Source organism: Bos grunniens, chromosome 16 (genome assembly GCF_055505025.1).
Source record: "Bos grunniens cultivar Pamir isolate PY7600 chromosome 16, Bosgru_T2T1.0, whole genome shotgun sequence".
Classification (NCBI taxonomy): Eukaryota; Metazoa; Chordata; class Mammalia; order Artiodactyla; family Bovidae; genus Bos; species Bos grunniens.
This window is the reverse complement of record NC_141180.1, coordinates 1,681,613-1,704,717: the sequence shown is the minus strand read 5'-3', so window position 1 is coordinate 1,704,717 and position 23,105 is coordinate 1,681,613. Positions and strand designations below refer to the sequence as shown.

The following is a 23,105-nucleotide window of genomic DNA, read 5'->3' as shown; positions in this document are numbered from 1 at the left end:
TGTCCATTGAGTCAGTGATGCCATCCAGCCATCTCATCCTCTGTCGCCCCTTCTCCTCTTGCCCTCAATCTTTCCCAGCATCAGTACACTCTACATATTGCTGGTATATACGAAAATTTGTACTTCTCAGAAGAGCAGTATAGCATATGTATCAAAAGACTTAAAATTAAACTGACAATGCACATTCAAGAACTTATCCATATTTAAAAATAATCAGGGAAGTAAGCAAAGATTTGTGTTCAAGCTCACTGCTTAAAGCATTATCATAAGAGCCAAAATTATCGAAATAACAAAAACATCCTATAACAGGAGTTTGGTTAAAAACAAACAAAAATGATACATCCAAACAACGAAATTCTACTATGCATTAAATTGATGTTTTGGATGAATATTTATTTATATCAATATATATTAATAATACTCAAGTGAAAGAAACAAGTTAAAATGGAACATACAGTAGAATCTCACTTCAGCACAAAATAAGTGGAAGGATAGACAAAGGATACCTCCGGGTGGTGAAATTCCAGGTGTCTATTGCTCCATTTGTTTTTCTGTATTTTCTAAATTAAACAAATAAACATGGATTGCTCTTACCATATGAAAAAAATATTGAGTTTTAAGTACCAAAAGTATACTCAGTTGCAATGAGGATGTATTCTAATTTGTTTCTAGTATTAGCCTAGGGTTCCTTGAGCTATCTGTACTGTTTTCCCTTTTCCTAATGAAAAAAATAACATACTTTCCAAAGTGCTGCCAAGATCTGGGAACAGGCTGAACCTCCCACCATCTAGTCCTGACCCCACTCCCATATCCCTGCTCCTACCCCCACCCTCAGTCCAAACAGTTAACCAAACTAGCTAAGTGGCCCATGAAAGGTAAACCACATTCATTTCAAATGAAATAAAAACTTAAATGAGGTACAGGTGTCAGACCTGCTTGAACAAGCCCCGATATGTGAATATTAACATGGATCCACAGGATCCGTGGCAAAAAAAATGGTTTACCATCTGCTTGAGTCCAGGTGGTTCTGAGCATTTCCAGCCTTATTTACCTTCAAATAAAAATCTCCTGATTTCCTTTACAAACAGTTGTTATTATTCAGAATTGTGTTCACTATCATAACAAAAACATTTTAAAATGCAACAAGAACTAGGTTTAAGTAGAATTGGGATGGATTAGCTAAAGCACCCGGAGAAGGTGATGGCACCCACTCCAGTACTCTTGCCTGGAAAATCCCATGGACGGAGGAGCCTAGCGGGCTACAGTCCATGGGATCACTAAGAGTTGGACTTGACTGAGCAACTTCACTTTCATTTTTCACTTGCATGCATTGGAGAAGGAAATGGCAACCCACTCCAGTGTTCTTGCCTGGAGAATCCCAGGGACGGGGGAGCCTGGTGGGCTGCGGTCTATGGGGTCTCACAGAGTTGGATACGACTGACGAGACTTAGCAGCAGCAGCAGCTAAAGCACCAAGTCTCCTGTTTCCAGGACACCTCCTTCGTGTGGGAATCGTGGAGGACAAGTTCTGCACCTTTTTAACACCCTGGGCCGTTTTTCACTTTTCCTTCCTTTTCAACTCCAGGTTTCATTTTGAAGACCCTAATCATAAAGCGTTTCTCATGTGGGATAAATAATGTTGAGTTATCCAAGTTTCATAAAGAACATCATTTTGGATGTCACGAGCGTTTGCCTTTTCAAATGCTCAAGCTGTAATTGCCTTCTTCCAGTTTTATCCAGAATCTTTAAATCAAAACAGAAGAAAGTAAACAGGAAGCTGTGTTTCTCTGATCTAGAAAGTGAGGAGGAAGATGGGGAGCAGATGAGAAAATTAAATCTGGAGAAGGAAGCCACCATATTTTGTTCTAGTTAATCAGAATCATATCTTCAGCAGGCTCCCGGTAGGCTGACCCCGAAGACCAAACACCAGAGAGAGGTGCAGTACATTTTTCTAACTGTCTGATTGTCTGCAGGGCACCATCAAGAATGTCTAACTGTCTGATTGTCTGCAGGGTGCCATCAAGAATGACCATTGCCTGCACTCATCGGTAGTTCAACATCCATTTAAGAGAAGTCCGCAAAAGTCCAAGCATAGCTCCTAACTAGCACTTTAACCGAAGGTTTGATTTATATTTTTAGTGACCGAAAAAAAAAAAGGAAAATTTAGCCCATATGCCAAAACTTGTTCAAATACCAACATATTTGAAATGAGAGTAATAGCTGTTCCCATAGCAAATATGATACACAAAAATAACACATTCATGCTTTGCTTTTCTGAATGCTATTTGGAGCCAGTTTCGTTTAAGGAGCGAGTCAGGACTAATTCACTTAGTTGATTAGAGCGGTGGTCTCCCACTGGGATGTCACAGGGCAGGGATGGTTCCCAAATGAATGAACAAGTAAATAAACTGGAGAGGAGCAGATGCTGGGTTATCAACTTCTCATTTCTCTAAACGAAGATTCAAAAAGCTCACCCACCACCAGTAATCATGACTATTTAATAAGAGAAAGGACATTTTAACAGGAAAAAATCAGGAAGGGAATAACCTCACAATAAAAATAGTCCTTCAGAGGAAGAAAATTTGTTTACCAAAAAAACCCCACTACATTTTATCAGTATAAATCCTAATAAAACATGATAAGTTAGTATTTAGGAACCAGTGGAAATGACTTAGTATAGTACTAAAGAGATCAACTTTCCATTTTTAATTCCCATATAAGCTAGTTAAGTTACATGGGTGTGTTTCATGGCCCTGGAGTGTGTGTTAAGGTGGATTTTTTTGTTAACTGTTAATTCACGGATTCTGTCTTCTATACAACAAATACCTCCTGTTGTCTATTACATATTAGGCAGTGATGGTGGTTATGAAGCAGTATACAGAAAGAATTTTAATTCAAGAAAAAACATTCCATAAAAGGACACAGATGGATCAGGGAAGCCAAGGGTGGGGCAGGGAAGGGTTCATGGAGGAGGTGGCGTTTGAGTCAGATATGAAAAGATGAGAGGATTTGATAGCTCCTGTTGGTCTGGTAGAGGGTGCTATGGTGGGAGGTTAAAAAAAATTATCCAGACCAATAAACCTGCGAAAGGATTAAATAAGCTCAGTGTCTTGAAAGTAATTTGACTTGATATGGACTGTAGAGAAGTGGAGAAATACAAAACCATGAAGGCCATTGCAGGGGATCCTCAGGGTCAAGGTGAATGTTGAGACCACATCCAGGAAGCCAGGCAAAGGCAGCAAGCGGGCGTGGGGACGGACAGATTCCTGACCTTGAAACCAGGAGCTCGGACCTCTGAGTGTCAGCTCCGTTCTCCCCACAAAACCTCGAGCAGTTCTCTTATGGGTCTCCATTTTCCAACTGTAAAATGTGATTAATATCTCGATGACATCTATCCTACTATTAAATTCAGTAAGATGCCATCTGTGAAAGGCCTAGGACAGTCTGACACACAGTCTGAAATCATGAAAGTTCACTGGTTGTGGATATCTACTGACTCATCAAAATTCAGGTTAGGTAGATTCTCACATTCACCTTCAGGCTCAGAGTGAGAAATAACGGGAGTAGATGAGAGGGGTCCGTAGTGAGGGGCATTTGGGTTGTTCAGATGCGGGGCTTGAGAACGATGACACCGGTTAGCAGAACCTGGGAGTCAGAAGCTGAGATCCAGACTGGGAACCATCCGGTCCAGGGATGAGAGGTAAAGCCATAAAGAGATCCTTGTGTTGCCGAGGGCAGGAGTGTAGAGCAAGCAGGGGCCCGAGGATGAGTTTGACCATCTCCTCTGCTAGGCTTGGAAGGACAGCAGGGAAAACAGAGCCCGGAGCCGCTGGAACCTGAGAGACGAGACTGTCTTAGGAACAGGGGCAGTCGCAAGTGCCACGTGCCATGGGTACCAGAGAAACAGGAGCAAGGCGGTCTCGGCAGGAGCTCGAAGGACTTCGTGAGCGCAGTGCCAGTGGTTCCGGGTGGGTGGGGGGCCGAAGCTGCCTTGCAGGAAAAAGTGAAGAGGTGAGGTTAGAATAGATCACATTATATTTAAACTATTAATTTACAAATGCATTTATATTTAAATTATATTGAAAATGGATTAAGTTATATTCGGAATAGTAAATATGCATATGAATCAGAAGCTACCAAAGCGTACAAAGAGAAACCTAGCTCTCTCACGTACTCCTCCAATCTCTTGGTCAAACTTTCAGGAATATCCAGGCAGAGTCAATGAATATGTATTTTGTTTGTTTGTTTGTTTTAGACTGAGAGTTTTATTATTACTTTATGATAGTTTCACACATTTTAATAGATACTTGATTATTCATAACATAAATTTATAGTAATACATCAGGTATGTTGGCAACCCAGTCCAGTATTCTTGTCTGGAGGATTCCATGGACAGAGGAGCCTGGCAGGCTATAGTCCACGGGGTCACAAAGAGTTGGACACGACTGAGCGGCTAACACTTTCACTTTCATGTTTTTTAAACACCACCTGACACCTACTACTCTGTACCTTTTTTAAAAAAATGATTTTTTGATGTGGACCATTTTTTAAGTCTTTATTGCATTTGCTACAGTATTGCCTCTGTTTTATCTTTTGGTTTTTTGGCCCTGAGGCATGTGGGATCTTAGCTCCCCACCAGGGATCAAACACCCATTCCCTGCACTGGAAGGCGAGGTCTTAGCCACTGGACCATCAGGGAAATCTCTACACCTCTCTTTTTACTTGGCCATATGATGTCCTGGTGGCTCCCCAGGTGGCTCAGTGATAAAGAGTCCGCTTGCAATGCGGGAGACATGGGTTCAATCCTTGGGTCAGGAAGGTCCTTTTGAGAAGGATATGGCAACCCACTCCAGTATTCTTGCCTGGAGAATCCCATGGATAGAGAAGCCTGGTGGGCTACAGTCCATGGGGTCACAGAGAGTTGAACACGACTGACTAAGCACACACCTGATGTCTTATAGGTCTCTCTATACGATCCCGAGGTACGTCATAATTTTTTTGATCAGCCTTCTCCTCTACTGGTAGACGTGTGGGTTGTTTCTATCAAGAACCTGATACAAAGAACAAAAACTTCATGAGTGACTTGGTAAAGTTCTAAAACTCTCGACTTTGATGACTCAAGAGGCAGAACTACTGGATTTAACCACAAACAACTGCGTCCATCCGCCTCCGGCCAGATTCTGGGACCCCATTTCCTGCTCTGCAGCCTCCCCTAGCTTTTCTGCACAACCCCATCGGAGTGCTTTCTGGAAATAAAACAGTGACTTCTGCTTTAAAGATTACAGTCCCGAATGCTAGCTCAGACTGATTAAGCCTTCAGTTACAATCTGGTAAAGTACAGAGATGTCGCCCTCCCACTGTGACAGATGGCACTGGAAGTACCTTAGAGGTTGCCTACCCCCACCTCCTCTGTTTCACAGAAGTGGAAATCCAAGAGTAGAGACGTGACCCGTATTCCTCCAACGGTCCTGGACCCCGGGGTCCCGGCTCCCAGACCATGTTCTTTCTGTTTCCTCCAGCATCCTTACCTGCCTTCAGTGATTCTAAAAGTAATGGAGGCCCTGCCTGTTCAGGAGACTCAGGTTTGACTAGGAAACACAGGACACATGTCTTAGGGATCTGGGAAACAGGAGTGCCATCCCTGAGATGCCAAGGGCCAGGCTTCACAGTTGGGTTTAGGCTCTGACGCACAGCAACACGCTGGGAGGTTCTGTGGCCTCCCTGAGTCTCAGCTGCTCCAGCTCCACACTTGGCATCAGACCACACAGGCCTTGCTGGAGTCGTTGTGAAGGTTGATGTAATCCTTATAAAACTCTGTTAGCTATGCAGAAGAAAGCCACAACTGTGTCTAGAAATGACGGAGTGCCAGCCACTCAGCCACACTCCTCCGCCCAACTTGGTTTATCAGATGCTGCTGTGCTTCAGCCAGTTCAGCAATTACTGTCATCAGTTAGCTAAGCATTCTGTCTTACCACCCCCTGGTCATCCTTAACTCGGTTGATTCAAAGGACTTAGTCTAGTCTCTCGTGTTTCAAAATAAGATCTTTACCACTTAAGGTCTTTGTACCTTGGTTACTCCGTTTGCCGAATGAAGGAAATAGGACTATGGTGAGGATTAAGTAAGTTAATATAGGCAGAACAGGGTCTGATACACAGAAAATACTCAATAAGCATTAGTAATATTAGTGTAACTGATTGAAGGTGGATGATAGTATGTGAATACAGGCGCTCAGTTAATGAAATAACTTGCGTTCTTACCATAGTGCTCTACAGTTTCGTGTTTGTTTCCGAGGGACACGCTGATGATTTCCGGGATGAAGTAACAAGGCTTCAAGCCTACAGAGCTACAGTCACGACCACAGGAAGAGAACTGGTCCGTCCAGGCTCCGAGATCTCTCAGTTTCCCATTCGAAATTTGCTTTCTGGGCTGTCCTGTTCGACGTTACAGCCTCAGCACCCACGTACTCAGTCAATACTGGCTTATGAATGAATGAAAACATTTATGCATCTAGTCAAAGACAGAGAAACGGAGGATGGCGCCAAGGAAGGAAGTCTGGCTGTCACTGTAGATTTTCCAGGAAAAAGGAGATCAAGTGTAATTGCTTTACAATGTGGTATGGATTTCTGCTGTACAAGGAAGCGAATCAGCTATAAGGATACATTTATCCCCTCCCCCGTGGACCTCCCTCCCACCTCCATGCCCACCAGTCACACCCGTCATCACGGAGCATGGAGCTCCCTGTGCTCTACAGCAGTTTCCACCATCTATCTTACACATGGCAGTGTACACACGTCAATCCCAGTCTCCCAGGTCTCCCCCAGGCCCCGTGTCCACAGGTCCCTTCTCTATGTCTGCGACTCTATTCCTGCCCTGCAAATAGGTTTATCTGTATCAATTTTCTAGATTCCACATATATGCACTAGGTTTATCTGTATCATTTTTTTAGATTCCACATATATGCGCTAATATACAATATTTGTTTTTCTCTTTCTGACTTATTTCACTCCATGTTCATCCGCGGCTCTGCAAATGACTATTTCGTTCTGTTTAGTGGTTGAGTAACACCCGTTGTAAATATGTGCCACGTCTTCCTCATCCATTCAGCTGTCTCTGGACAATTAGGCTGTCTCCATGTCCTCCTGGCTATTGCAAATGGTGCTGCAGTGAACACTGGGGTATGTGTGTTCTTTTGAATCGTGGTTTCCTCAAGGTAGCAGGTCAGCTTTTAAAAGAGAGAGGAGGAGGAAGAGACACGTAGGAAGAGTGGCACTGCTGCTCGATGGATAGATCCCAAGCCTGGAGAGAAGACATAGAGGGCTAGCTGTGCAGCGGGACAAGCTGGCCCAAAGAATCTCTGGGTTTTGTTTCTGTTTTTAATGAAGTCAGATACCTCAAGAAGGCAGCGGAGAGCATTTCTTTTTGACCGGGATACTCTGCAGAAATTTCTAGTCGTTAAAAGGGGTTATTCTACAGCTATCACAAAGAGCACCTATCACGTGTCTGTCTCCCTGAAAGCGAATCCTTCTTCTTTGTACTCAGAGTGTTTCTCTGTTAATGACAGCCTCCTCCGATGACCCCAGGTTTCACAGCCCCTGGAAGTAAAAGCTGCTCTTCGTGCAGGCATTTTATTCCCTTTCCTATGCACACTCCTCCCCAGCTGGGCTCAGAGTTGGGCCACCGCTACTAAATGCATCACCACTGAGTCAAAGGACAAGTCAGCGCAACTGTCTGTGCTGCCTTCTCTTCCTCGTCGTGTTTATTTAGGTTGACATCACTATCAATAAAATTCAGTGAGCATTTGCACAGAGCCCCCTCGTGCTCAGTCACACAGGCAGCGTCGAGCTGGTTGGGCGTGGTTTCCGGCCTGAAGCCTCTTGCATGGGCTTGCAGATGGTTTTGGAGATTGGTGAAGCGCTTTGGCATTCCTTCAACATTTGCAGGCTATGGTGGTAGTAGGTTAGTCGCTCAGTTGTGTCCAACTCTTGTGACCCCGTGCACTGATTGTAGCCCACCAAGCCCCTCTGTCCATGGGATTTCCGGGCTGTAAGTTTCTCTTAATTTGACTTGTCACTTTATGATTTGGCTAAAGGTGAACTTGAGCATATTCAATCAAACAGAAGTCTCTATGAAACCGATTCCCCTACCTGCATGTTCCTTCTGTACTTTATGCGCACTTACCTCTTTTATCACGTCATGTTATATTTATTTATGAACATGTCAGCCTCCATAATCTGGGGAGGGAGGAAAGGGGCCCAGGGAGTGGAGCCAGAAAGCTTGTGCTTGTTTTTGAAGCCAGACTCAGGTGTGAATCAACCAGGAAAATCTTGCCCATGCAAGTTAATCTCTCTGACCCTCAGTCCCTATCTAGAGTTGAAAGATAATAATAATGCCTATGTCACAGCATGGATGTGAGAATGAAGGCATTTATTATATGAATGTGCTTTGTTAACTATTACCCATGTGCTGATTTTATTATCCCCCCCAAGTGATCTAGCAAAAGGCCTTGCCTATGAGAAATACCTTATTAATATTCATTAAATTATTGAAAAATGACACCAAGCACCCTGTGATGTATTGTTCTTGTCGTTCACATTCCTTTTGCAGCCCACATCCTTAGCTAGGCCTATCTGTAACACCGTCTATGTTTGGGGAGAGTATTTGTAGGAATCAAACAGGATCAAAGGGGCCTGCTTGCCAGTGAAGCTATCCTTTTGGATAGTCGGGGCCAAAGCACTCTTCCCTACCCCCTACTTCATATGTCCTGCTTCTGTCTTAAAGGGCAGAAAGTACCAGAGAAGCCCTGCTAGTTAAAACGTTGTCTGTAAGGACTTTCCTGGAGGTCCAGTGGTTAAGACTCCATGCTTCCACTGCAGGGGGTGTGGGTTCCAGCCTTGATGGGGAAAGTAAGATCCTACATGCCACAAGGCCAAGAAAAAAAAAGGACCTGGAGTAAGACAGTCCTGGGATCAAATCTTTACTTGTTGTGTGACGTGGGGTAATTTTCAAGTTTTTCTTGGCTTTCCATTTTGTGTGTGTGTGAAACAAAGATAACAAGGATTGGACAATGACTAAAATTAGATTATGCCAGCATTCCTGTCCCAAACAAAGGCAATGCCAAAGAATGTTCAAACTACTGCACAATTGCACTCATCTCACACATTAGCAAAGTAATGCTGAAAATTCTCCAAGCTAGGCTTCAACAGTATGTGAACCAAGAATTTCCAGATGTTCAAGCTGGATTTAGAAAAGGCAGAGGAACCAGAGATCAAATTGCCAACATCTGTCACATCATAGGAAAAGCAAGAGAATTCCAGAAAAACATCTACTTATGCTTTATTGCGGAGAAGGCAATGGCACCCCACTCCAGTACTTTTGCCTGGAAAATCCCATGGACGGAGGAGCCTAATAGGCTGGAGTCCACGGGGTCGCTAAGAGTCAGACACGACTGAGCAACTTCACTTTCACTTTTCTCTTTAATGCATTGGAGAAGGAAATGGCAACCCACTCCAGTATTCTTGCTTGGAGAATCCCAGGGACGGGGAAGCCTGGTGGGCTGCTGTCTATGGGGTCGAACAGAGTTGAACACGACTGAAGCGACTTAGCAGCAGCATGCTTTATTGACTACGCTAAAGCCTTTGACTGTGTGGATCACCACAAATTGTGGAAAATTCTTCAAGAGATGGGAATACCAGACCACCTTACCTGCCTCCTGAGAAATCTGTATGCACGTCAAAAAGCAACAGTTAGAACCGGACATGGACCAATGGACTGGGTCAAAATTGGGAAAGGAGTACGTCAAGGCTGTATATTGTCACCCTGCTTATTTAACATATACAGAGTATATAATGTGAAGTGCTGGACTGGATGAAGTCCAAGCTGGAATCAAGATTGCTGGGAGAAGTATCAATAATCTTGATATGCAGATGACACCACCCTTATGGCAGAAAGTGAAGAGGAACTAAAGAGCCTCTTGATGAAGGTGAAAGAGGAGAGTGAAAAAGCCGTCTTAAAACTCAACATTCAAAAAACAAAGACCATGGCATCCAGTCCCATCACTTCATGGCTGATAGAGGGGGAAACAATGGAAACAGGGACAGACTTTATTTTCTTGGGCTCCAAAATCACTGCAGATGGTGACTGTAGCCATGAAATTAAAAGACACTTGCTCCTTGGAAGAAAAGCTATGACCAACCTAGACAGCATATTAAAAAGCAGAGAGTTGACTTTGCTGTTAAAGATCTATCTAGTCAAAGCTATGGTCTTTCCAGTAGTCATGTATGGATGTGAGGGTCGGACCATAAAGAAATTTGAGCCCGGAAGCTCGGAAGAATTGATGTTTTTGAACTGTGTGGTGCTGGAGAAGACTCTTGAGAGAGTCCCCTGGACTGCAAGATCAAACCAGTCCATCCTTAAGGAAATCTGTCCTGAGTATTCATTGGACGGACTGATGCTGAAGCTGAAGCTCCAATACTTTGGCCTGAGACAAAGAACCGACTCATTAGAGAAGACCCTGATGCTGGGAAAGATTGAAGGCGGGAGAAGAAGGGGACGACAGAGGATGAGATGGTAGGATGGCATCACCGACTCAATGGACATGAGTTTGAGTAAACTCTGGGAGTTGGTGATGGACAGGGAGGCCTGGGGTGTGGCAGCCCATGGGGTCGCAAAGAGTCAGCCACCACTGAGCAACTGAATTGAACTGAAAATTAAATAACGTTCTGAAAGGAGATATTGCGAGAAATGAAGAATTAAAGCAGACCAACAAGCGTGAACATTACTTGAGCAACTCCTATGGGCTGGGCCCCACGCGCGTGGAGAGACAGACGCTGTCACCGGCGGGAAAGAGACGACTGTGTGTAGGGGCCGGTGCGGAGACGACAAGAACACGGCGCTGGGTGTGTGTCGGGGGAGCCAGGGGAGCGCCCGCCTGACGGCCCCGTCCGGGAGGGCTTCCAGCAGGAGGTGATTCCCGTGAGAGACGGGCGGGTCGTGTGGGTGTGAGCCGAGGCGCCGGAAGGAGCAGAGAGCCGGGAGGCAGACCTCTGACAGGAGCCCGTTCTTCTCTGACAAGATGGAGCCACGAGGGTTTGCGGACGCCAGCCTCGCGCTCGCAGGAACTGACACGCCGGGTCCTGACGCGCCGAGGCTGCGCCCCTCCGAGGGAGGCCGCTGAAGCGGAGAGACCCGAGGCCTCGACCCGGGTCAAGCGCCCAGTCACCCCACTTGAGCTCTGTACCTTTGCGGCCCGCCAGCGATGACACCCACCCCCAGGGTCACCTCGAGGACGAGACGGGACGCAAAGTGTGCGTCCCCGAACAAGTACTTCAATAAACATCAGCTCTCTGTGCCTCAGCACCGGCTCGCGAAAGCCCGAAAGCCCCAGCCAGGCCCGCATCCCCGCTTCCCCCCTCCCGCGCCAGCAGGGCCAGCGGCCGCCGCGCGCCGGGCCCGGACGCCTGGACGCGCACTGGCGAAGCCCGCCGCGCGGCCGCGCCCACCGCGCATGCTCCGCGGGTCGCCGGGACCCGGCCGGGCGGCGGGCGGGGCGGGCCGAGCGAGGGCGCATGCGCAGACGGCGCCGCCGCGCGGTCTCAGTGCGGCAGCCGGAAAAAACCGCAGCGGCGGCGGCTGAGGCGGCGAGCGCGCGGGCGGCCGCAGGCGGAGCGCGGGCCGGGGCTGGCCGGGCGGGGCCCGAGCGGCGGGCTGACGGCGTCCGCGCGGCGGCGGAGGGCGAGCGCGACGAGGGGCGACTGCCGGCGCCGCAGGGACTTTGACGTTCTCGGCTCCGTCAGCGCCGGGCGGCGGCCGCCCGACTCCCCCGATCGCGTCGCTCCGGCGAGGCCCCGGGGCTCCGACCGGCGGGGCGCCCCTCGGCGGGCCGTGCGCGGAGGGCGGCGCGATGGCTGGACGGCCCCCGCGACGTGACCGCTGAGGACGCCCCCGCCGCGCCCGGGCCCCGCCGCGCCGAGACAAAGGGGAGGCGCCCGCACGCGCGTTCGCGGGAGGCTCGCGGGGCGGCCGGACGCGGCGTCGCCTCGCCCCGGGCCGGGCGCGGGGCCTGCCCGATGCTCTGAGGGGCCCGGGGACTTCGGCCGGGACCCCGACCCCCCGGCCCCGCGGCCGGCCGCGCCATGTGAAGGGTGGGCCGGCGCCCGGAGCGCGTGAGGATGGGGGATGCCGCGGACCCCCGGGACGGGAGGAGGACGTTCATTGTTCCGGCCATCAAGCCCTTCGACCACTACGACTTCTCCAGAGCCAAAATCGCCTGCAATCTGGCCTGGCTGGTGGCCAAGGCCTTCGGGACAGGTAGGCGGTGGCCGCCCCATGCCTCCCTCCCCCGCAGCTGCGCGCATCCAGGTTTTGTTTCCGTCCTCTGGTCCCCCCCTCCCCGCCTGGCTCGGCGCACAGGCTCGGGGACGCGATGGGCGATGCGAGGAGGAGAAAGGGGGGGTAGCGCGGGCTTGCTCTTCAGTCAAGAGCCTCCGGTTTGGGCAGGTGGGATGCGCCAGATTTCTTTTATTGGATAGCAGAAGTGGGTGTTTGTTGTGCCCCCCCCCCCCCCCGCCAGTGACCAATTTTGTCACGTTTTTACACGAGGTGGTTTTAATTTGTGGTATTTTCCTCATTGTGCTGCATTCATTTCCCCCGCAGTCATAGCTGTGATTACAGCGCCGAGAAATCTGAGTTGGTTTCGTTATTATTGGAAGGAGGTGGCTTGGCGCACAGACTACATTGATTCTGACATTTGTAACCATGGCTGCGAGTCAGGCTCCGTGGGCTGTACGGCGGGCCCGGCCGAGTGCAGGTTTTTAGTTTTTGTGGTCCTTCTTTAAGCCTGTGTCCTCCGTACACGGTCCAGGCTCTGTTAGACCAGTTATTTAAACCCAGTATTTAGCTTGCTGACTGTCACGTACTGTTTTCATTTCGTGTTCAGACACATTCCTTTTCCCAAACATTTTGGTTTCATAAATTAAAAGAAACAACAACTCCCTACTGTGGGATTTAAAAAGAATTTTTTTTTAATAGAGTTTTTTGAGGGCATGTGCTGTTGACACAAACTGTATAGCGCAGTGGAAGTCAGACACTCCCGCCTTAACCCAGTCTTTGCAAAATAACAGGAAAAGGGCCTCCTGTGTAATTCCTTGGCTGGTGCTTTAGGAGCCCCTGTTGTGGAGCTCTGAAAGATATAGCTTTTCACTCGGAGATTTTTCCATGAAGGTGGTGTCGTCTGATAGCTTTGAGTCATTCTGTAAGATTTCTGTGCCCTAGTTAATAAATTTTGGATATGTAAAATATCTTTTGAAAAGTTTCTTAATATACAGACTTTTCTCCAGATGTTAAATACAGGTTTTTGTTTTTTTGTTTTTTTTGAGGGGAAGAGGATGGCTTATTTCCAGTTTTAGGATCATGAAAATATGTGGGTAAATGGTTTAATTCATTCTTAACTGTTCAAACATACACAGCTGAATACATACACAGGCGACTAGCAGGACTGCATATTTAGTTAACTAGCGAATGAATCTCAGCGTTTAGAAAATTATTTAAATTACTTTTGAGGGAAACTTCATCTTACCGGGATTTGATGTTTATGACAGCTTTTGTTTTATTTGAATTCTAATGCTTTGTATTGAAGTAGAAAGACTTTAAAGGTTTTAAAACTGGCATCAGGAGTAAATATAATAAAAAATTTACTTTGAAATAATTTAGATCTTAGAGATTTTGTTGAAACTGAATGTGTAGAGTAACACCTGGGAGGAAACACAAAGTGTTAGAGTATTTTTGTTTCCTGAAGCTAATACCCATTTAGAGGAGAAATGGAAGCTATCTAAGTGTTTAGAAAAGATGGAGAAAGAGAAATTTATATTTCCACCGCTGTGGAAAAGCGGTGTGTACAAAATGGAATGCAGAGGGGATAGCAAAAATATTTTCTTTCCTCCTGAAACTGGGAAGAATCTTGTAGAACAGCTGTCCATGTTGCCCTGGATTCATGAGGATTCCTGACCAGAAAAAGGCCTGCTCTCTGGGTGCATGTCAGGCAGGTTTACTAGATCCTGGACCTCTTGAGGAGCAGGCGTTGAACCTGCTTGGAGGAGAAGAGAAGAGGAAGAAGCAGAGCACCCGTGGAATGTGTTGTGTGCAGGAGGTGTGTGAGATGCTGTGCGTTCTGTTGTACACTCAGGGCCCACAGCAGCTCTGTGATGTAGGTAGCCTGCTCCTCATCTAAAAATGCAAGGTCCCCAGTGGAGAGAGAGGTTAAACAGCTTCCCCATGGTCACACTTTGAGTAAGGGCAGGCATAAGCTTTGACTTGAGTGTCTGACTCTAAAGGGTTGGGTGTGGGTCGAGCAGGCACACCTCTTCTGTGTCTGATGCTTCAAACACACTGCTCTGTAAGTCCCACAGCATCCCTCTAGAAGGATAGTGTTCTCGTTTCACAGATGAGGGAACGAGCTCAGACCCGTTCGCTCAAGATTAAACATCTGGCAGGTCCTGCAAGCCTTTCCTCCTTCCGCCACTTTGCAGAGTAAGCCTCTTATCTGCCAGGTGTGCAAAATGTCCATATAGTACACGTTGAAAGTCTTATTTACTTATTTGTTTTCTTTAAATAACGGCAGATATTACTCTCAGATGGTTTAGATGAATGACGTTGGCACTTATATTTGTCTTGGCAGCGATTGGCATGGATAAAAGTCATATTCAAAATGGAATGAAAAACAAGCTTAAAAACACCATGAGAAAGTCCCTTAGTGAGGAGAAATCAGTGTATTATTATGAGGGTTATGTATGTACGTTTTGTTTATTCTTATTCAACAGTCTTTCAAAGTATAAATTTATATGGGGTGAGTAGAAAAAAGGTAAGGTTTCATTTCTTTGGATATAATTTTCTGCATTTGCTGCAGACACTTTTATGACAGGTGTTAGTAGACAGCATATTTCAGAGGTATTGCCTAGTGGTATTCAGTGAATCATTCAAAACACTAGGTCCCTTTTAAGTTATGACTTATGAACATTCCTTCTTTAATGATAGCATGTAGGATTCTCAGGTCCTGATTTAGTCTTTTTCTGTGAGAAACTTTCTAACTTTTGACATATTAAATTTTAGAGCTATATATCAGAAAACTCATTTAAGATGATAGCTGGAAATCAATTGTGGGCATAGAATGAAGTTATTGAACTTTAAAAATAAATAAAGCACTGGCATTGTAATACCTAGAAAGCAGATGGAGTATTTACTTAATTTGAGATTGAAATCATACTCTTTTTCTTTACACTGAAAATGTTCCAAATAACCCAAATCTTAATAGTTTATTTTGTGGGAGGAGGCAGATACAACTTCGATCAAATGAAGAACAAGTTTGTTTAGGTGAATTTTAGTAAACAGGTAAGATGCTCTAATTACTTTAAGCAAATTGCAGAAGGGAAAGTTGAACTGTGCTGTGTCTGGTGTATTTGAATAGCTTCACCCATTTATGCAATGGTATAATTTTGCTTTAAGTTCGCAAAGTTCTCACATTTGGAGTTCTTTTTTCTTGATCGTGTAACCTGGGCAATGGCAGTGAAAATGCCTCTTCTTTACCCTAACACTAGAGTCCTAACCACTGGACCACCCGGGAATTGCCAGCATTTGTTCTTCACTTAGCACTTGAGACCCACTTCCTGGTGTTGCTTTATCGTTTCAACCTCATCAACTGTCTTCCTCCCTTTCGTACCATGTAGTGTGTGGTATGAACTACAGAATATATATATAGCAGAGTATAAAATCATCTGCTCTTATGTGTGTGTGCTAAGTCACTTCAGTCATGTCCAACTCTTTGTGACCCCATGGACTGTAGCCCACCAGGCTCCTCTGTCTATGGGATTCTCCAGGCAAGAATACCGGAATGGGTTGCCATGCCCTCTTCCTGACCCAGGGGTCGAACCTGCATCTCTTAGGTCTCTTTCATTGACAGCCAGGTTCTTTACCACTAATGCCACCTGGGAAGCCCCTCTGCTATTATCAGTTTAGTTCAGTTGCTTATTCACGTCCAACTCTTTGTGACCCCATGGACTGCAGCAACGCCAGGCCTCACCAACTCCTGGAGCTTGCCCAAACTCATGTCCATTGAGTTGGTGATGCCATCCAACCATCTCATCCTGTCGTCCCCTTCTCCTCCTGCCTTCAATCTTTCCCAGCATCAGGGTCTTTTCTAATGAGTCAGTTCTTTGCATCAGGTGGCCAAAGTATTGTAGATTCAGCATCAGTCCTTCCAGTGAAAATTCAGGGCTGATTTCCTTTAGGATTGACTGGTTGGATCTCCTTGCAGTCGAAGGGACTCTCAAGAGTCTTCTCCAACATCACAGTTCAAACACATCAATTCTTTTGCGCTCAGCTTTCTTTATGGTCCAAATCTCACATCCATACGTTACTACTGGAAAAATCATAGATGGTCCATTGACTAGATGGACCTTTGTTGGCAAAGTAATGTCTCTGCTTTTTAATATGCTATTTATCTGCTATTTTTATTTAATATGCTTTTTTTATCTGATACTATAAATACTCCTTATTATGCTTCTTTGTATATCCCAATACATTTTGTCAAAATCCTGCATGAGACCCGACTCTCATGCACGTGTGAAGTTGTGCTCTCAGTGGCCAGCACTGTGGTGAAGGGAGCCTGGAGCAGAGAGGCCGGTTTGGGAAGTTCTCACAGGAGTCTGGGCATGAGGTCGTGAGAGCTGAGGTGGCAGCATGGAAACGCCGGTAATGTTTATTGAGTTCTTCCTGTGTGTCAGTCTCTTTCTGTGTTCCATCTCATTTTGGTCCTCATAACAGCCTTGAGAGGTGGAGCTGTGCAGGGTCGCTGATGAGGAAATGAGGCCCAGGGGTTCAGGGCCTCGCCCCACACCACCCCGCATACGACCGTGTGTTCTGTGCCTGTTTTCAGCTGCCCTCTCTACCACTGTCCTGTATGGGTAGGAGTCGGATTAATGGAAAAGAGGCAAAGGTAGCAAAAACACTGCTGAGACCTAGTCCCTGGTGTTTCTAAAGGGCTGAATTTGGAATGCCTGGGAAGGGGGCGAGGTCACTTGAGGTTGTAAGGAGAACCGGGTTACTTGAGCTTTGCTGTCGGAGACTGAGAGGGTGAGTCAGGTGCCATTGGCTGAGCGGGGAGCGGCCAGTGGGAAGGGGAAGTCAGCTTTGTTCTGGGGAACCTTGAACTGAATGTGTTGGCCAACATGTTATCTGAGAAATCCAATAAGGTAGGCAGCTGTAAATGTGGGTATGGAGGAGGGTTGACCAGGCGAGGCTACAAAATAGCAATTTGGGAATCTTCTGTGTATGAAGTGTCATTGAACTGGGAAGGAGATGAAACATAGAGGGAGGGAAGATTTGAGACAGAATCTAGGGTAGTGAACACTGAGAATAGTTTGGGGAGGAGGCTGAGGAAGAGAAGTCGGAATTAGAGCAATCCAAGTTAGGGGGAGAATTAAGAAAGTGTGAAAACACTGAGGCCCTGGAAGGGGAAATTTTCCAGTGGTGGTCTTCTTAGCTGGGTCAGAGGCTGCAGGTGTATAAACTGGGCCTGTCTTCTGAGAGCTTGTGCTCTAGTACAGAGGTATGGTCAGTGTGTAACCGTAGCAGAGTTCAGGCGAAATCCTGGAGCTGCGTAACTGGCCAGTGCCCTGGAGAACGGAAGGAGCTGGGGGCGCTGTGGAGGGCACTGGCATTCCCAGCGGTCTGTGAAGAAAGCCGGGGCAGTGGAGATGGTGGGGACCAGGGAGGGGGGCCGGCCAAGTGGAGAGTAGGCGTGGCAGGCGGAGCCCACCGTGCATGTGCAGGCAGGGAGCCCAGAGCCGGGGGTGTCAGTGCAGCAACAGAGACCTGAGCTTGCAGGGGGCTTCTGTGCTGAGTGCAGGAGATCCAGCTTGAAAGGTAAGGTGGGATTGCTCGAGAGGCCACATTAAGGACTTTGGTATTTATTTAGTAGATAAGTAAATTATCCTAGGCATGTTAGATTTTTTAAGAAAGCCACTATAGTTTATTGAACACATACTTTGTGTCAGGTATAGTTCTGAGCATTTTATACGCATTATTTTTTTAATTCTGAGAACGACCCTATTAAGTAGATACTGTGTTTCTTCATTTACAACTGTGAGGCAGGGGTCCCTGCTGCAGCACAGCTGGATGGATCCTTCCTTGTTGTGGGCAGCAGCCTGTGCCTCATAGGAGTTCAGCAGACCCACTCCCAGCTCACTCCTTCAAACTACTTTCTAGCTCTAAAATGGGGAGTACGAACAATTTTTAAGTACTTTAGGCTCTTGAAATAAAATATATCTGAAATGGCATTTGTCCTCAGCAAAGGAAAGCTTCAAAGTAGACGATTTCACTTTTTTTCTGCTGGCATTTTACCACTTCTTTCAAGATTCTCTCTCAACTTCTTGTTTTCCATTCTCTCTCATTTTTTTTTTTAAATGACATTCAAATTACGAGATTGCTGACTTGTACATTTTTCCCTGATTGGTGCATTTTGTAGAATTTTGTATTTTAACAGGTTCTGAATAGCAGAACTGTCCTTTTTTTTTTTTTTTTTTTTTTAAAGCTATCTCCACTTTCTTTTATGGGTTTTAGAGGGCTTGACTGTAAGTCCTTGAAATTTTACTTTTGATACCTCATATTTTTTGAAGAGGTGAGACAGGCATAGATTCACGAGTCCAGAGGTACAGAAGGCAGATTTAGTGGGAAGTCAGCTGGACACAGGGAAGGAAAGATGATATTGTGGGGAGTGTTAAGAGAGATTTTTCTTTTTTTTTTACTTAGGAATGGCCCCTACTCCAGGGTCCTCTCATGTCCTACACAGGCCGGGGCTCTTCCCAGCATCACAGAAAGTGCTCTGCTCTTCTCTTACACCCTTCTTTCTCTTTAAACAGACAAAGCTGCTCAATGAGAGGAGATCTCAGGTATATACATCAGCAGGAAACTTCCATGTACTCTTTACCCAACCTCCACAGTCAACAGCTCATGGCCAACCTTGATTTATCTGTCCCCTTGCCCGTCTTTTGAAGCAAATCCCTGCCATCCAGTCATTTCATCAATAAATGTACGAGTGTCTCCAGAAGTCAGGGCTCCCTTTCTTTTTTTATTGGCGTTGAGTTGCTTGGCAGTGCTGCGTTGGTTCCTGCTATGCACAGAGCACTGAGCAGAGCTCCCCGTGCTCACAGCAGGCCTCAGTGGTTACCTGTTTCATGCGTGGTACCCACAGTGTGTGTGTGTCCACCCCAGTCTCCCCGTTCGTCCACCCCTCCCCTCCCGTCAGTGCCCTTGTTTTGTCTCTGTGTCTGTGTGTCTGTTTCTCTTTGCAAATAGGTTCACCTGTACCGTTTTTCTGGATTCCATATATGTGCGTTACAGTACAATATTTTTCTCTTTCTGACTTACTTCACTCTGTGTGATGGTCTCTAGGTCCATCCATGTCTCTGCAAAGACACAATTTCATTCCTTTCTATGGATGAGTCATACTCCCTGGGATATATTTGCCACATCTTCTTAATCCGTTCCTCTGTCAGCGGACACCTAGGCTGCTTCCACGTCTTGGCCGTTGTGAGTAGTGCAGCCATGAGCATTGGGGTGCGCGAGTCCCCCGTTATCGAGGGGCTCCCTTTTTAAGTGTGACTGAAGTCCCGCCATCATCACACCGCTCTACCTCGCCCTCATGTTTTCACTCTTTGTCTTCCAGTTCATTTGCTCCAGTCAGTATCGAATTAGGGCCATCTTTACAATTTTGTCTCTCTCTCTCTTCCCTTTTTTTTTTTGGCCCCCTGTATTTCTTATATACTGACAGCTAAATTTAGAGAATTAAATGGATTCATGTTTGATTTTTTTTTTTTTTTTGGCATGCTTCATAGATTTTGTACTTCCACCAGGAGGCACTTAATGTCTCGTTATTTCTCTTTCTGCCATGACTTCTTCATTTGTTACTTGGAATATTCTTCCCTGAATTAAGTGTCTGGGTACCCTGGGGGAAATGTCCTCGATGAACCCTAGCCTCCAAGTGCACTGCCAGGCACCCACCCCAAAGGTCATGGAGCAGAAAAGCTCACAAACCAGGTCAGAGTGCTTATGTCACATGGTTTGTTAAATCAGTCGACAGAAGTGAGGGGAGAGGTGGGGTGGGTTGACACGTGTAGGACAAAGTGAACCCCCTGTGCTTCGTCCTGAGCTTCGTCCACCACTTTCTGCTATAGCAGCCTCACCTACAGATGGTGTGCTCACACCAGTCGGAGCCGAGGTTGGAACACGGAGGCCCACAGTGACGCAGGCCACACGCTCGCTCCGTCAGGGAGGCAAGGGACAGCATGCCTGCCACAGCTTCCCCACGCGTCAGGCATGTCGGGAAGCCTGCTGAATCGGAGTGGGTCTCATGCCTCTAGGGCAGAGGATGCATAGGCCAGAGTGAGTATCACCAATGGGTGGCTCACTTAAGCATTCAGACTATGAAGTGTTCGTGTATATGTAGTGTTCACTGCCTGTTGTTTGTTTAGTCTCATGCATATTTAATTATCATAAATATTTATGGAATTCCAGCTGAGCTATTTAAAATCCTAAAAGATGATGCTGTTAAAGTACTGCACTGAGTATGCCAGCAAATTTGGAAAACTCATCAGTGGCCACAGGACTGGAGAAGGTCACTTTTCATTTTAGGCCCGAAGAAGGGCGAGGCCAAAGAGCGTTCACACGATGGTACGGTTGCACACATTTCACATGCTAGAGCACTCAGAATCCCTCACACTAGGCTTCAGCAGTGCCTGAGCCAAGAACTTCGAAATGGACAAGCTGGGTTTAGAAGAGACAGAGGAACCAGAAATCAAATTGGCAACATCCGTTGGATCACAGAGAAAGCAAGGGAGTTCCAGAAAAACATCTGCTTCATTGAAAATTCTTAAAAAGTTGGGAATACCAGACCACCTTACCTGCCTCCTGAGAAACCTGTATGTGGCTCAAGAAGCAACAGATAGAACCAGACATGGAACAACTGACTGGTTCCAAATTGGGAAAGGAGTACGTCAAGGCTGTATATTGTCACCCTGCTTATTTAACTTATATGCAGAATACATCATGCAAAATGCCAGGCTGGGTGAATCATGAGCTGAAATCAAGATTTCTGGGAGAAATATCAAAAACGTCAGATACACAGATGATACTACCTTAATGGCAAAAAGTGAAGAGGAACTAAATACCCTCTTGATGAGGGTGAAAGAGGAAAGTGAGAAAGCTGGCTTAAAACTCAACATTTAAAAAACTAAGATCATGGCATATGGTCCCATCACTTCATGGCAAATAGAAGAGGAAAAAGTGGAAACAGTGACAGACTTTATTTTCTTGGACTTCAGAATCACTGTGGATGGTGACTGCAGCTATGAAATTAAAAAAGACACTTGCTGCTTGGAAGGGAAGCTATGACAAACCTAGACAGCGTATTAAAAAGCAGAGACATCACTTTGCTGACCAAAATACATATACTTCAAAGCTATAATTTTTGCAGTAGTCATGTACGGATGTGAGAGTTGGACCATAAAGAAGGCTCAGCACTGAACAATTGATGCTTTTGAACTGTGGTGTTGGAGAAGACTCTTGACAGTCCCTTCGACAGTAAGGAGATCAAACCAGTCAATCCTAAAGCAAATCAGTCCTGTATATTCATTGGAAGGACTGATGCTAAAGCTTAAGATGAAATACTCTGGCCACCTGATGCAAAGACCTGACTCATTGGAAAAGACCCTCATGCTGAGAAAAAGTGAAGGCAGAAGAGGGCGGCAGAGGGATGAGATGGTTGGATGGCATCACTGACTCGATGGGCATGAGTTTGAGCAAACTCAGGGAGGCAGTGAAGGACAGGGAAGCCTAGTGTGCTGTAGTCCACAGGGTCGGAAAGCATCGGACACGACTGAGCGACTGAACAACAGCATTGCCTTTCTGTGTGCATATGCTGCTCACCACTTGCCTTTACGCGATACATTCCTTGAGTTCTGTCTATGGCTAACAGACTTTTTATTTCCTAGTAGTTACCTATACTTCAAATATCTTTAAAGTTTTCGCATCTATCTTACAAACCTATGCATTTTTTTTAGTAGAACCGAATAGTCTTTAAAGTAAAAGTGCATTTTCTAAGGTAAAGGAGAGACAGGAAAACTGCTCTGTTTTTGCCGCTTACTGAGGGGAAATTGGACCAAAGTGATGGGTCAGTGGCCCCTGAGAATCTGGAAGGGAGTGAAGAGTAGGGAGAAAGAGCACTTTGAGCTGTGGTGACCAGGGTGTCAGAGGCTGTGCAGGGGACAGGAGCGTGGTCCCGAGGCTGCGTGGCCAGCAGAGGCACTGTGTGATCCAGGGATGCAGGCAAGCCTAGGCCACTTTCCTGGGGGTCAGAGGAAGGCACTGAGTCCTTGAAGAAATTGGACATCATCGAAAGCCCTGAGGCTTGGTGTGGTGTGTCACCTGATCAAGTTTGCCCACGGGAAAGAAGCAGACTCTGGCTACAGTAGAGAATGGCTTGGAGCAGGGCAAGAGTGAACATTGCAGAGACAAATGTCGGAGAGAACTGATGCTGAGTACCAAAAAATTGACGCTTTCGAACTGTGACTACAACTGTGTTGTAGTTCAGATGCAGAGTCCTGAGAGCGGGACTGGGAGGTGTGCGTTGAGACTGTGAGAAGGGAGGGCTTTGGGTTGGGCGTGGTGATGGGTCTGATCTGGGGCTTGAGGGACTGGGAGGCGGCAGTGATGACGCCCAGGCCCCAGGCTTGTGCACTTGGAAGGTGCTGTGGGTCTGTGATGTGAGGACACTGGGAGAAGACTGATTGGGGCGTTTGGAGGTTTCATGACTTTTCTCAGCATAATGTCAAATGTCTAAAAATAGTAGGAGTTCCCCAATACCCGTCACCCAGAGTTATCAGTTGTTGACCTTCTGTCCCGTTTGTTCTATGATTCTTTCCCTTTCCCTGACACAAGTACACGTGTATGTATGTATATATACATCAGATCAGATCAGTCGCTCAGTCATGTCCGACTCTTTTCGACCCCATGAATCGCAGCACACCAGGCCTCCCTGTCCATCACCAACTCCCGGAGTT

At 46.5% G+C, this 23,105-nt stretch overlaps 1 protein-coding gene and 1 long non-coding RNA gene across 6 annotated transcripts in view; one reads left to right on the top strand and one right to left on the bottom strand.

The window, feature by feature from the left end:
• Positions 1 to 2,690: 2,690 nt before the first annotated feature.
• LOC147356023 (uncharacterized) lies at positions 2,691 to 8,938 on the bottom strand. 2 transcript variants are annotated; one of them, XR_015142959.1, is made up of 3 exons: positions 6,258 to 8,628; positions 4,947 to 5,050; positions 2,691 to 3,985 (listed from the first exon to the last, which is right to left on the bottom strand). It is a non-coding gene; the product is annotated as an uncharacterized LOC147356023 (long non-coding RNA). The 2 variants fall into 2 exon arrangements; XR_015142958.1 differs by having other exon boundaries at positions 2,860 to 3,989; positions 6,258 to 8,938.
• A 3,030-nt stretch (positions 8,939 to 11,968) lies between these two features.
• Positions 11,969 to 23,105, top strand: part of CAMSAP2 (calmodulin regulated spectrin associated protein family member 2) — a 97,592-nt gene continuing 86,455 nt past the window's right edge. For all 4 annotated transcript variants that reach the window (XM_086343149.1, XM_086343148.1, XM_086343147.1 and 1 more), the window contains exon 1: positions 11,969 to 12,306. In XM_086343149.1, coding sequence (XP_086199275.1) covers positions 12,168 to 12,306 — 139 coding nt within the window. In that variant the 5' untranslated portion in view covers positions 11,969 to 12,167. The remainder of the gene's footprint in view (positions 12,307 to 23,105) is intronic.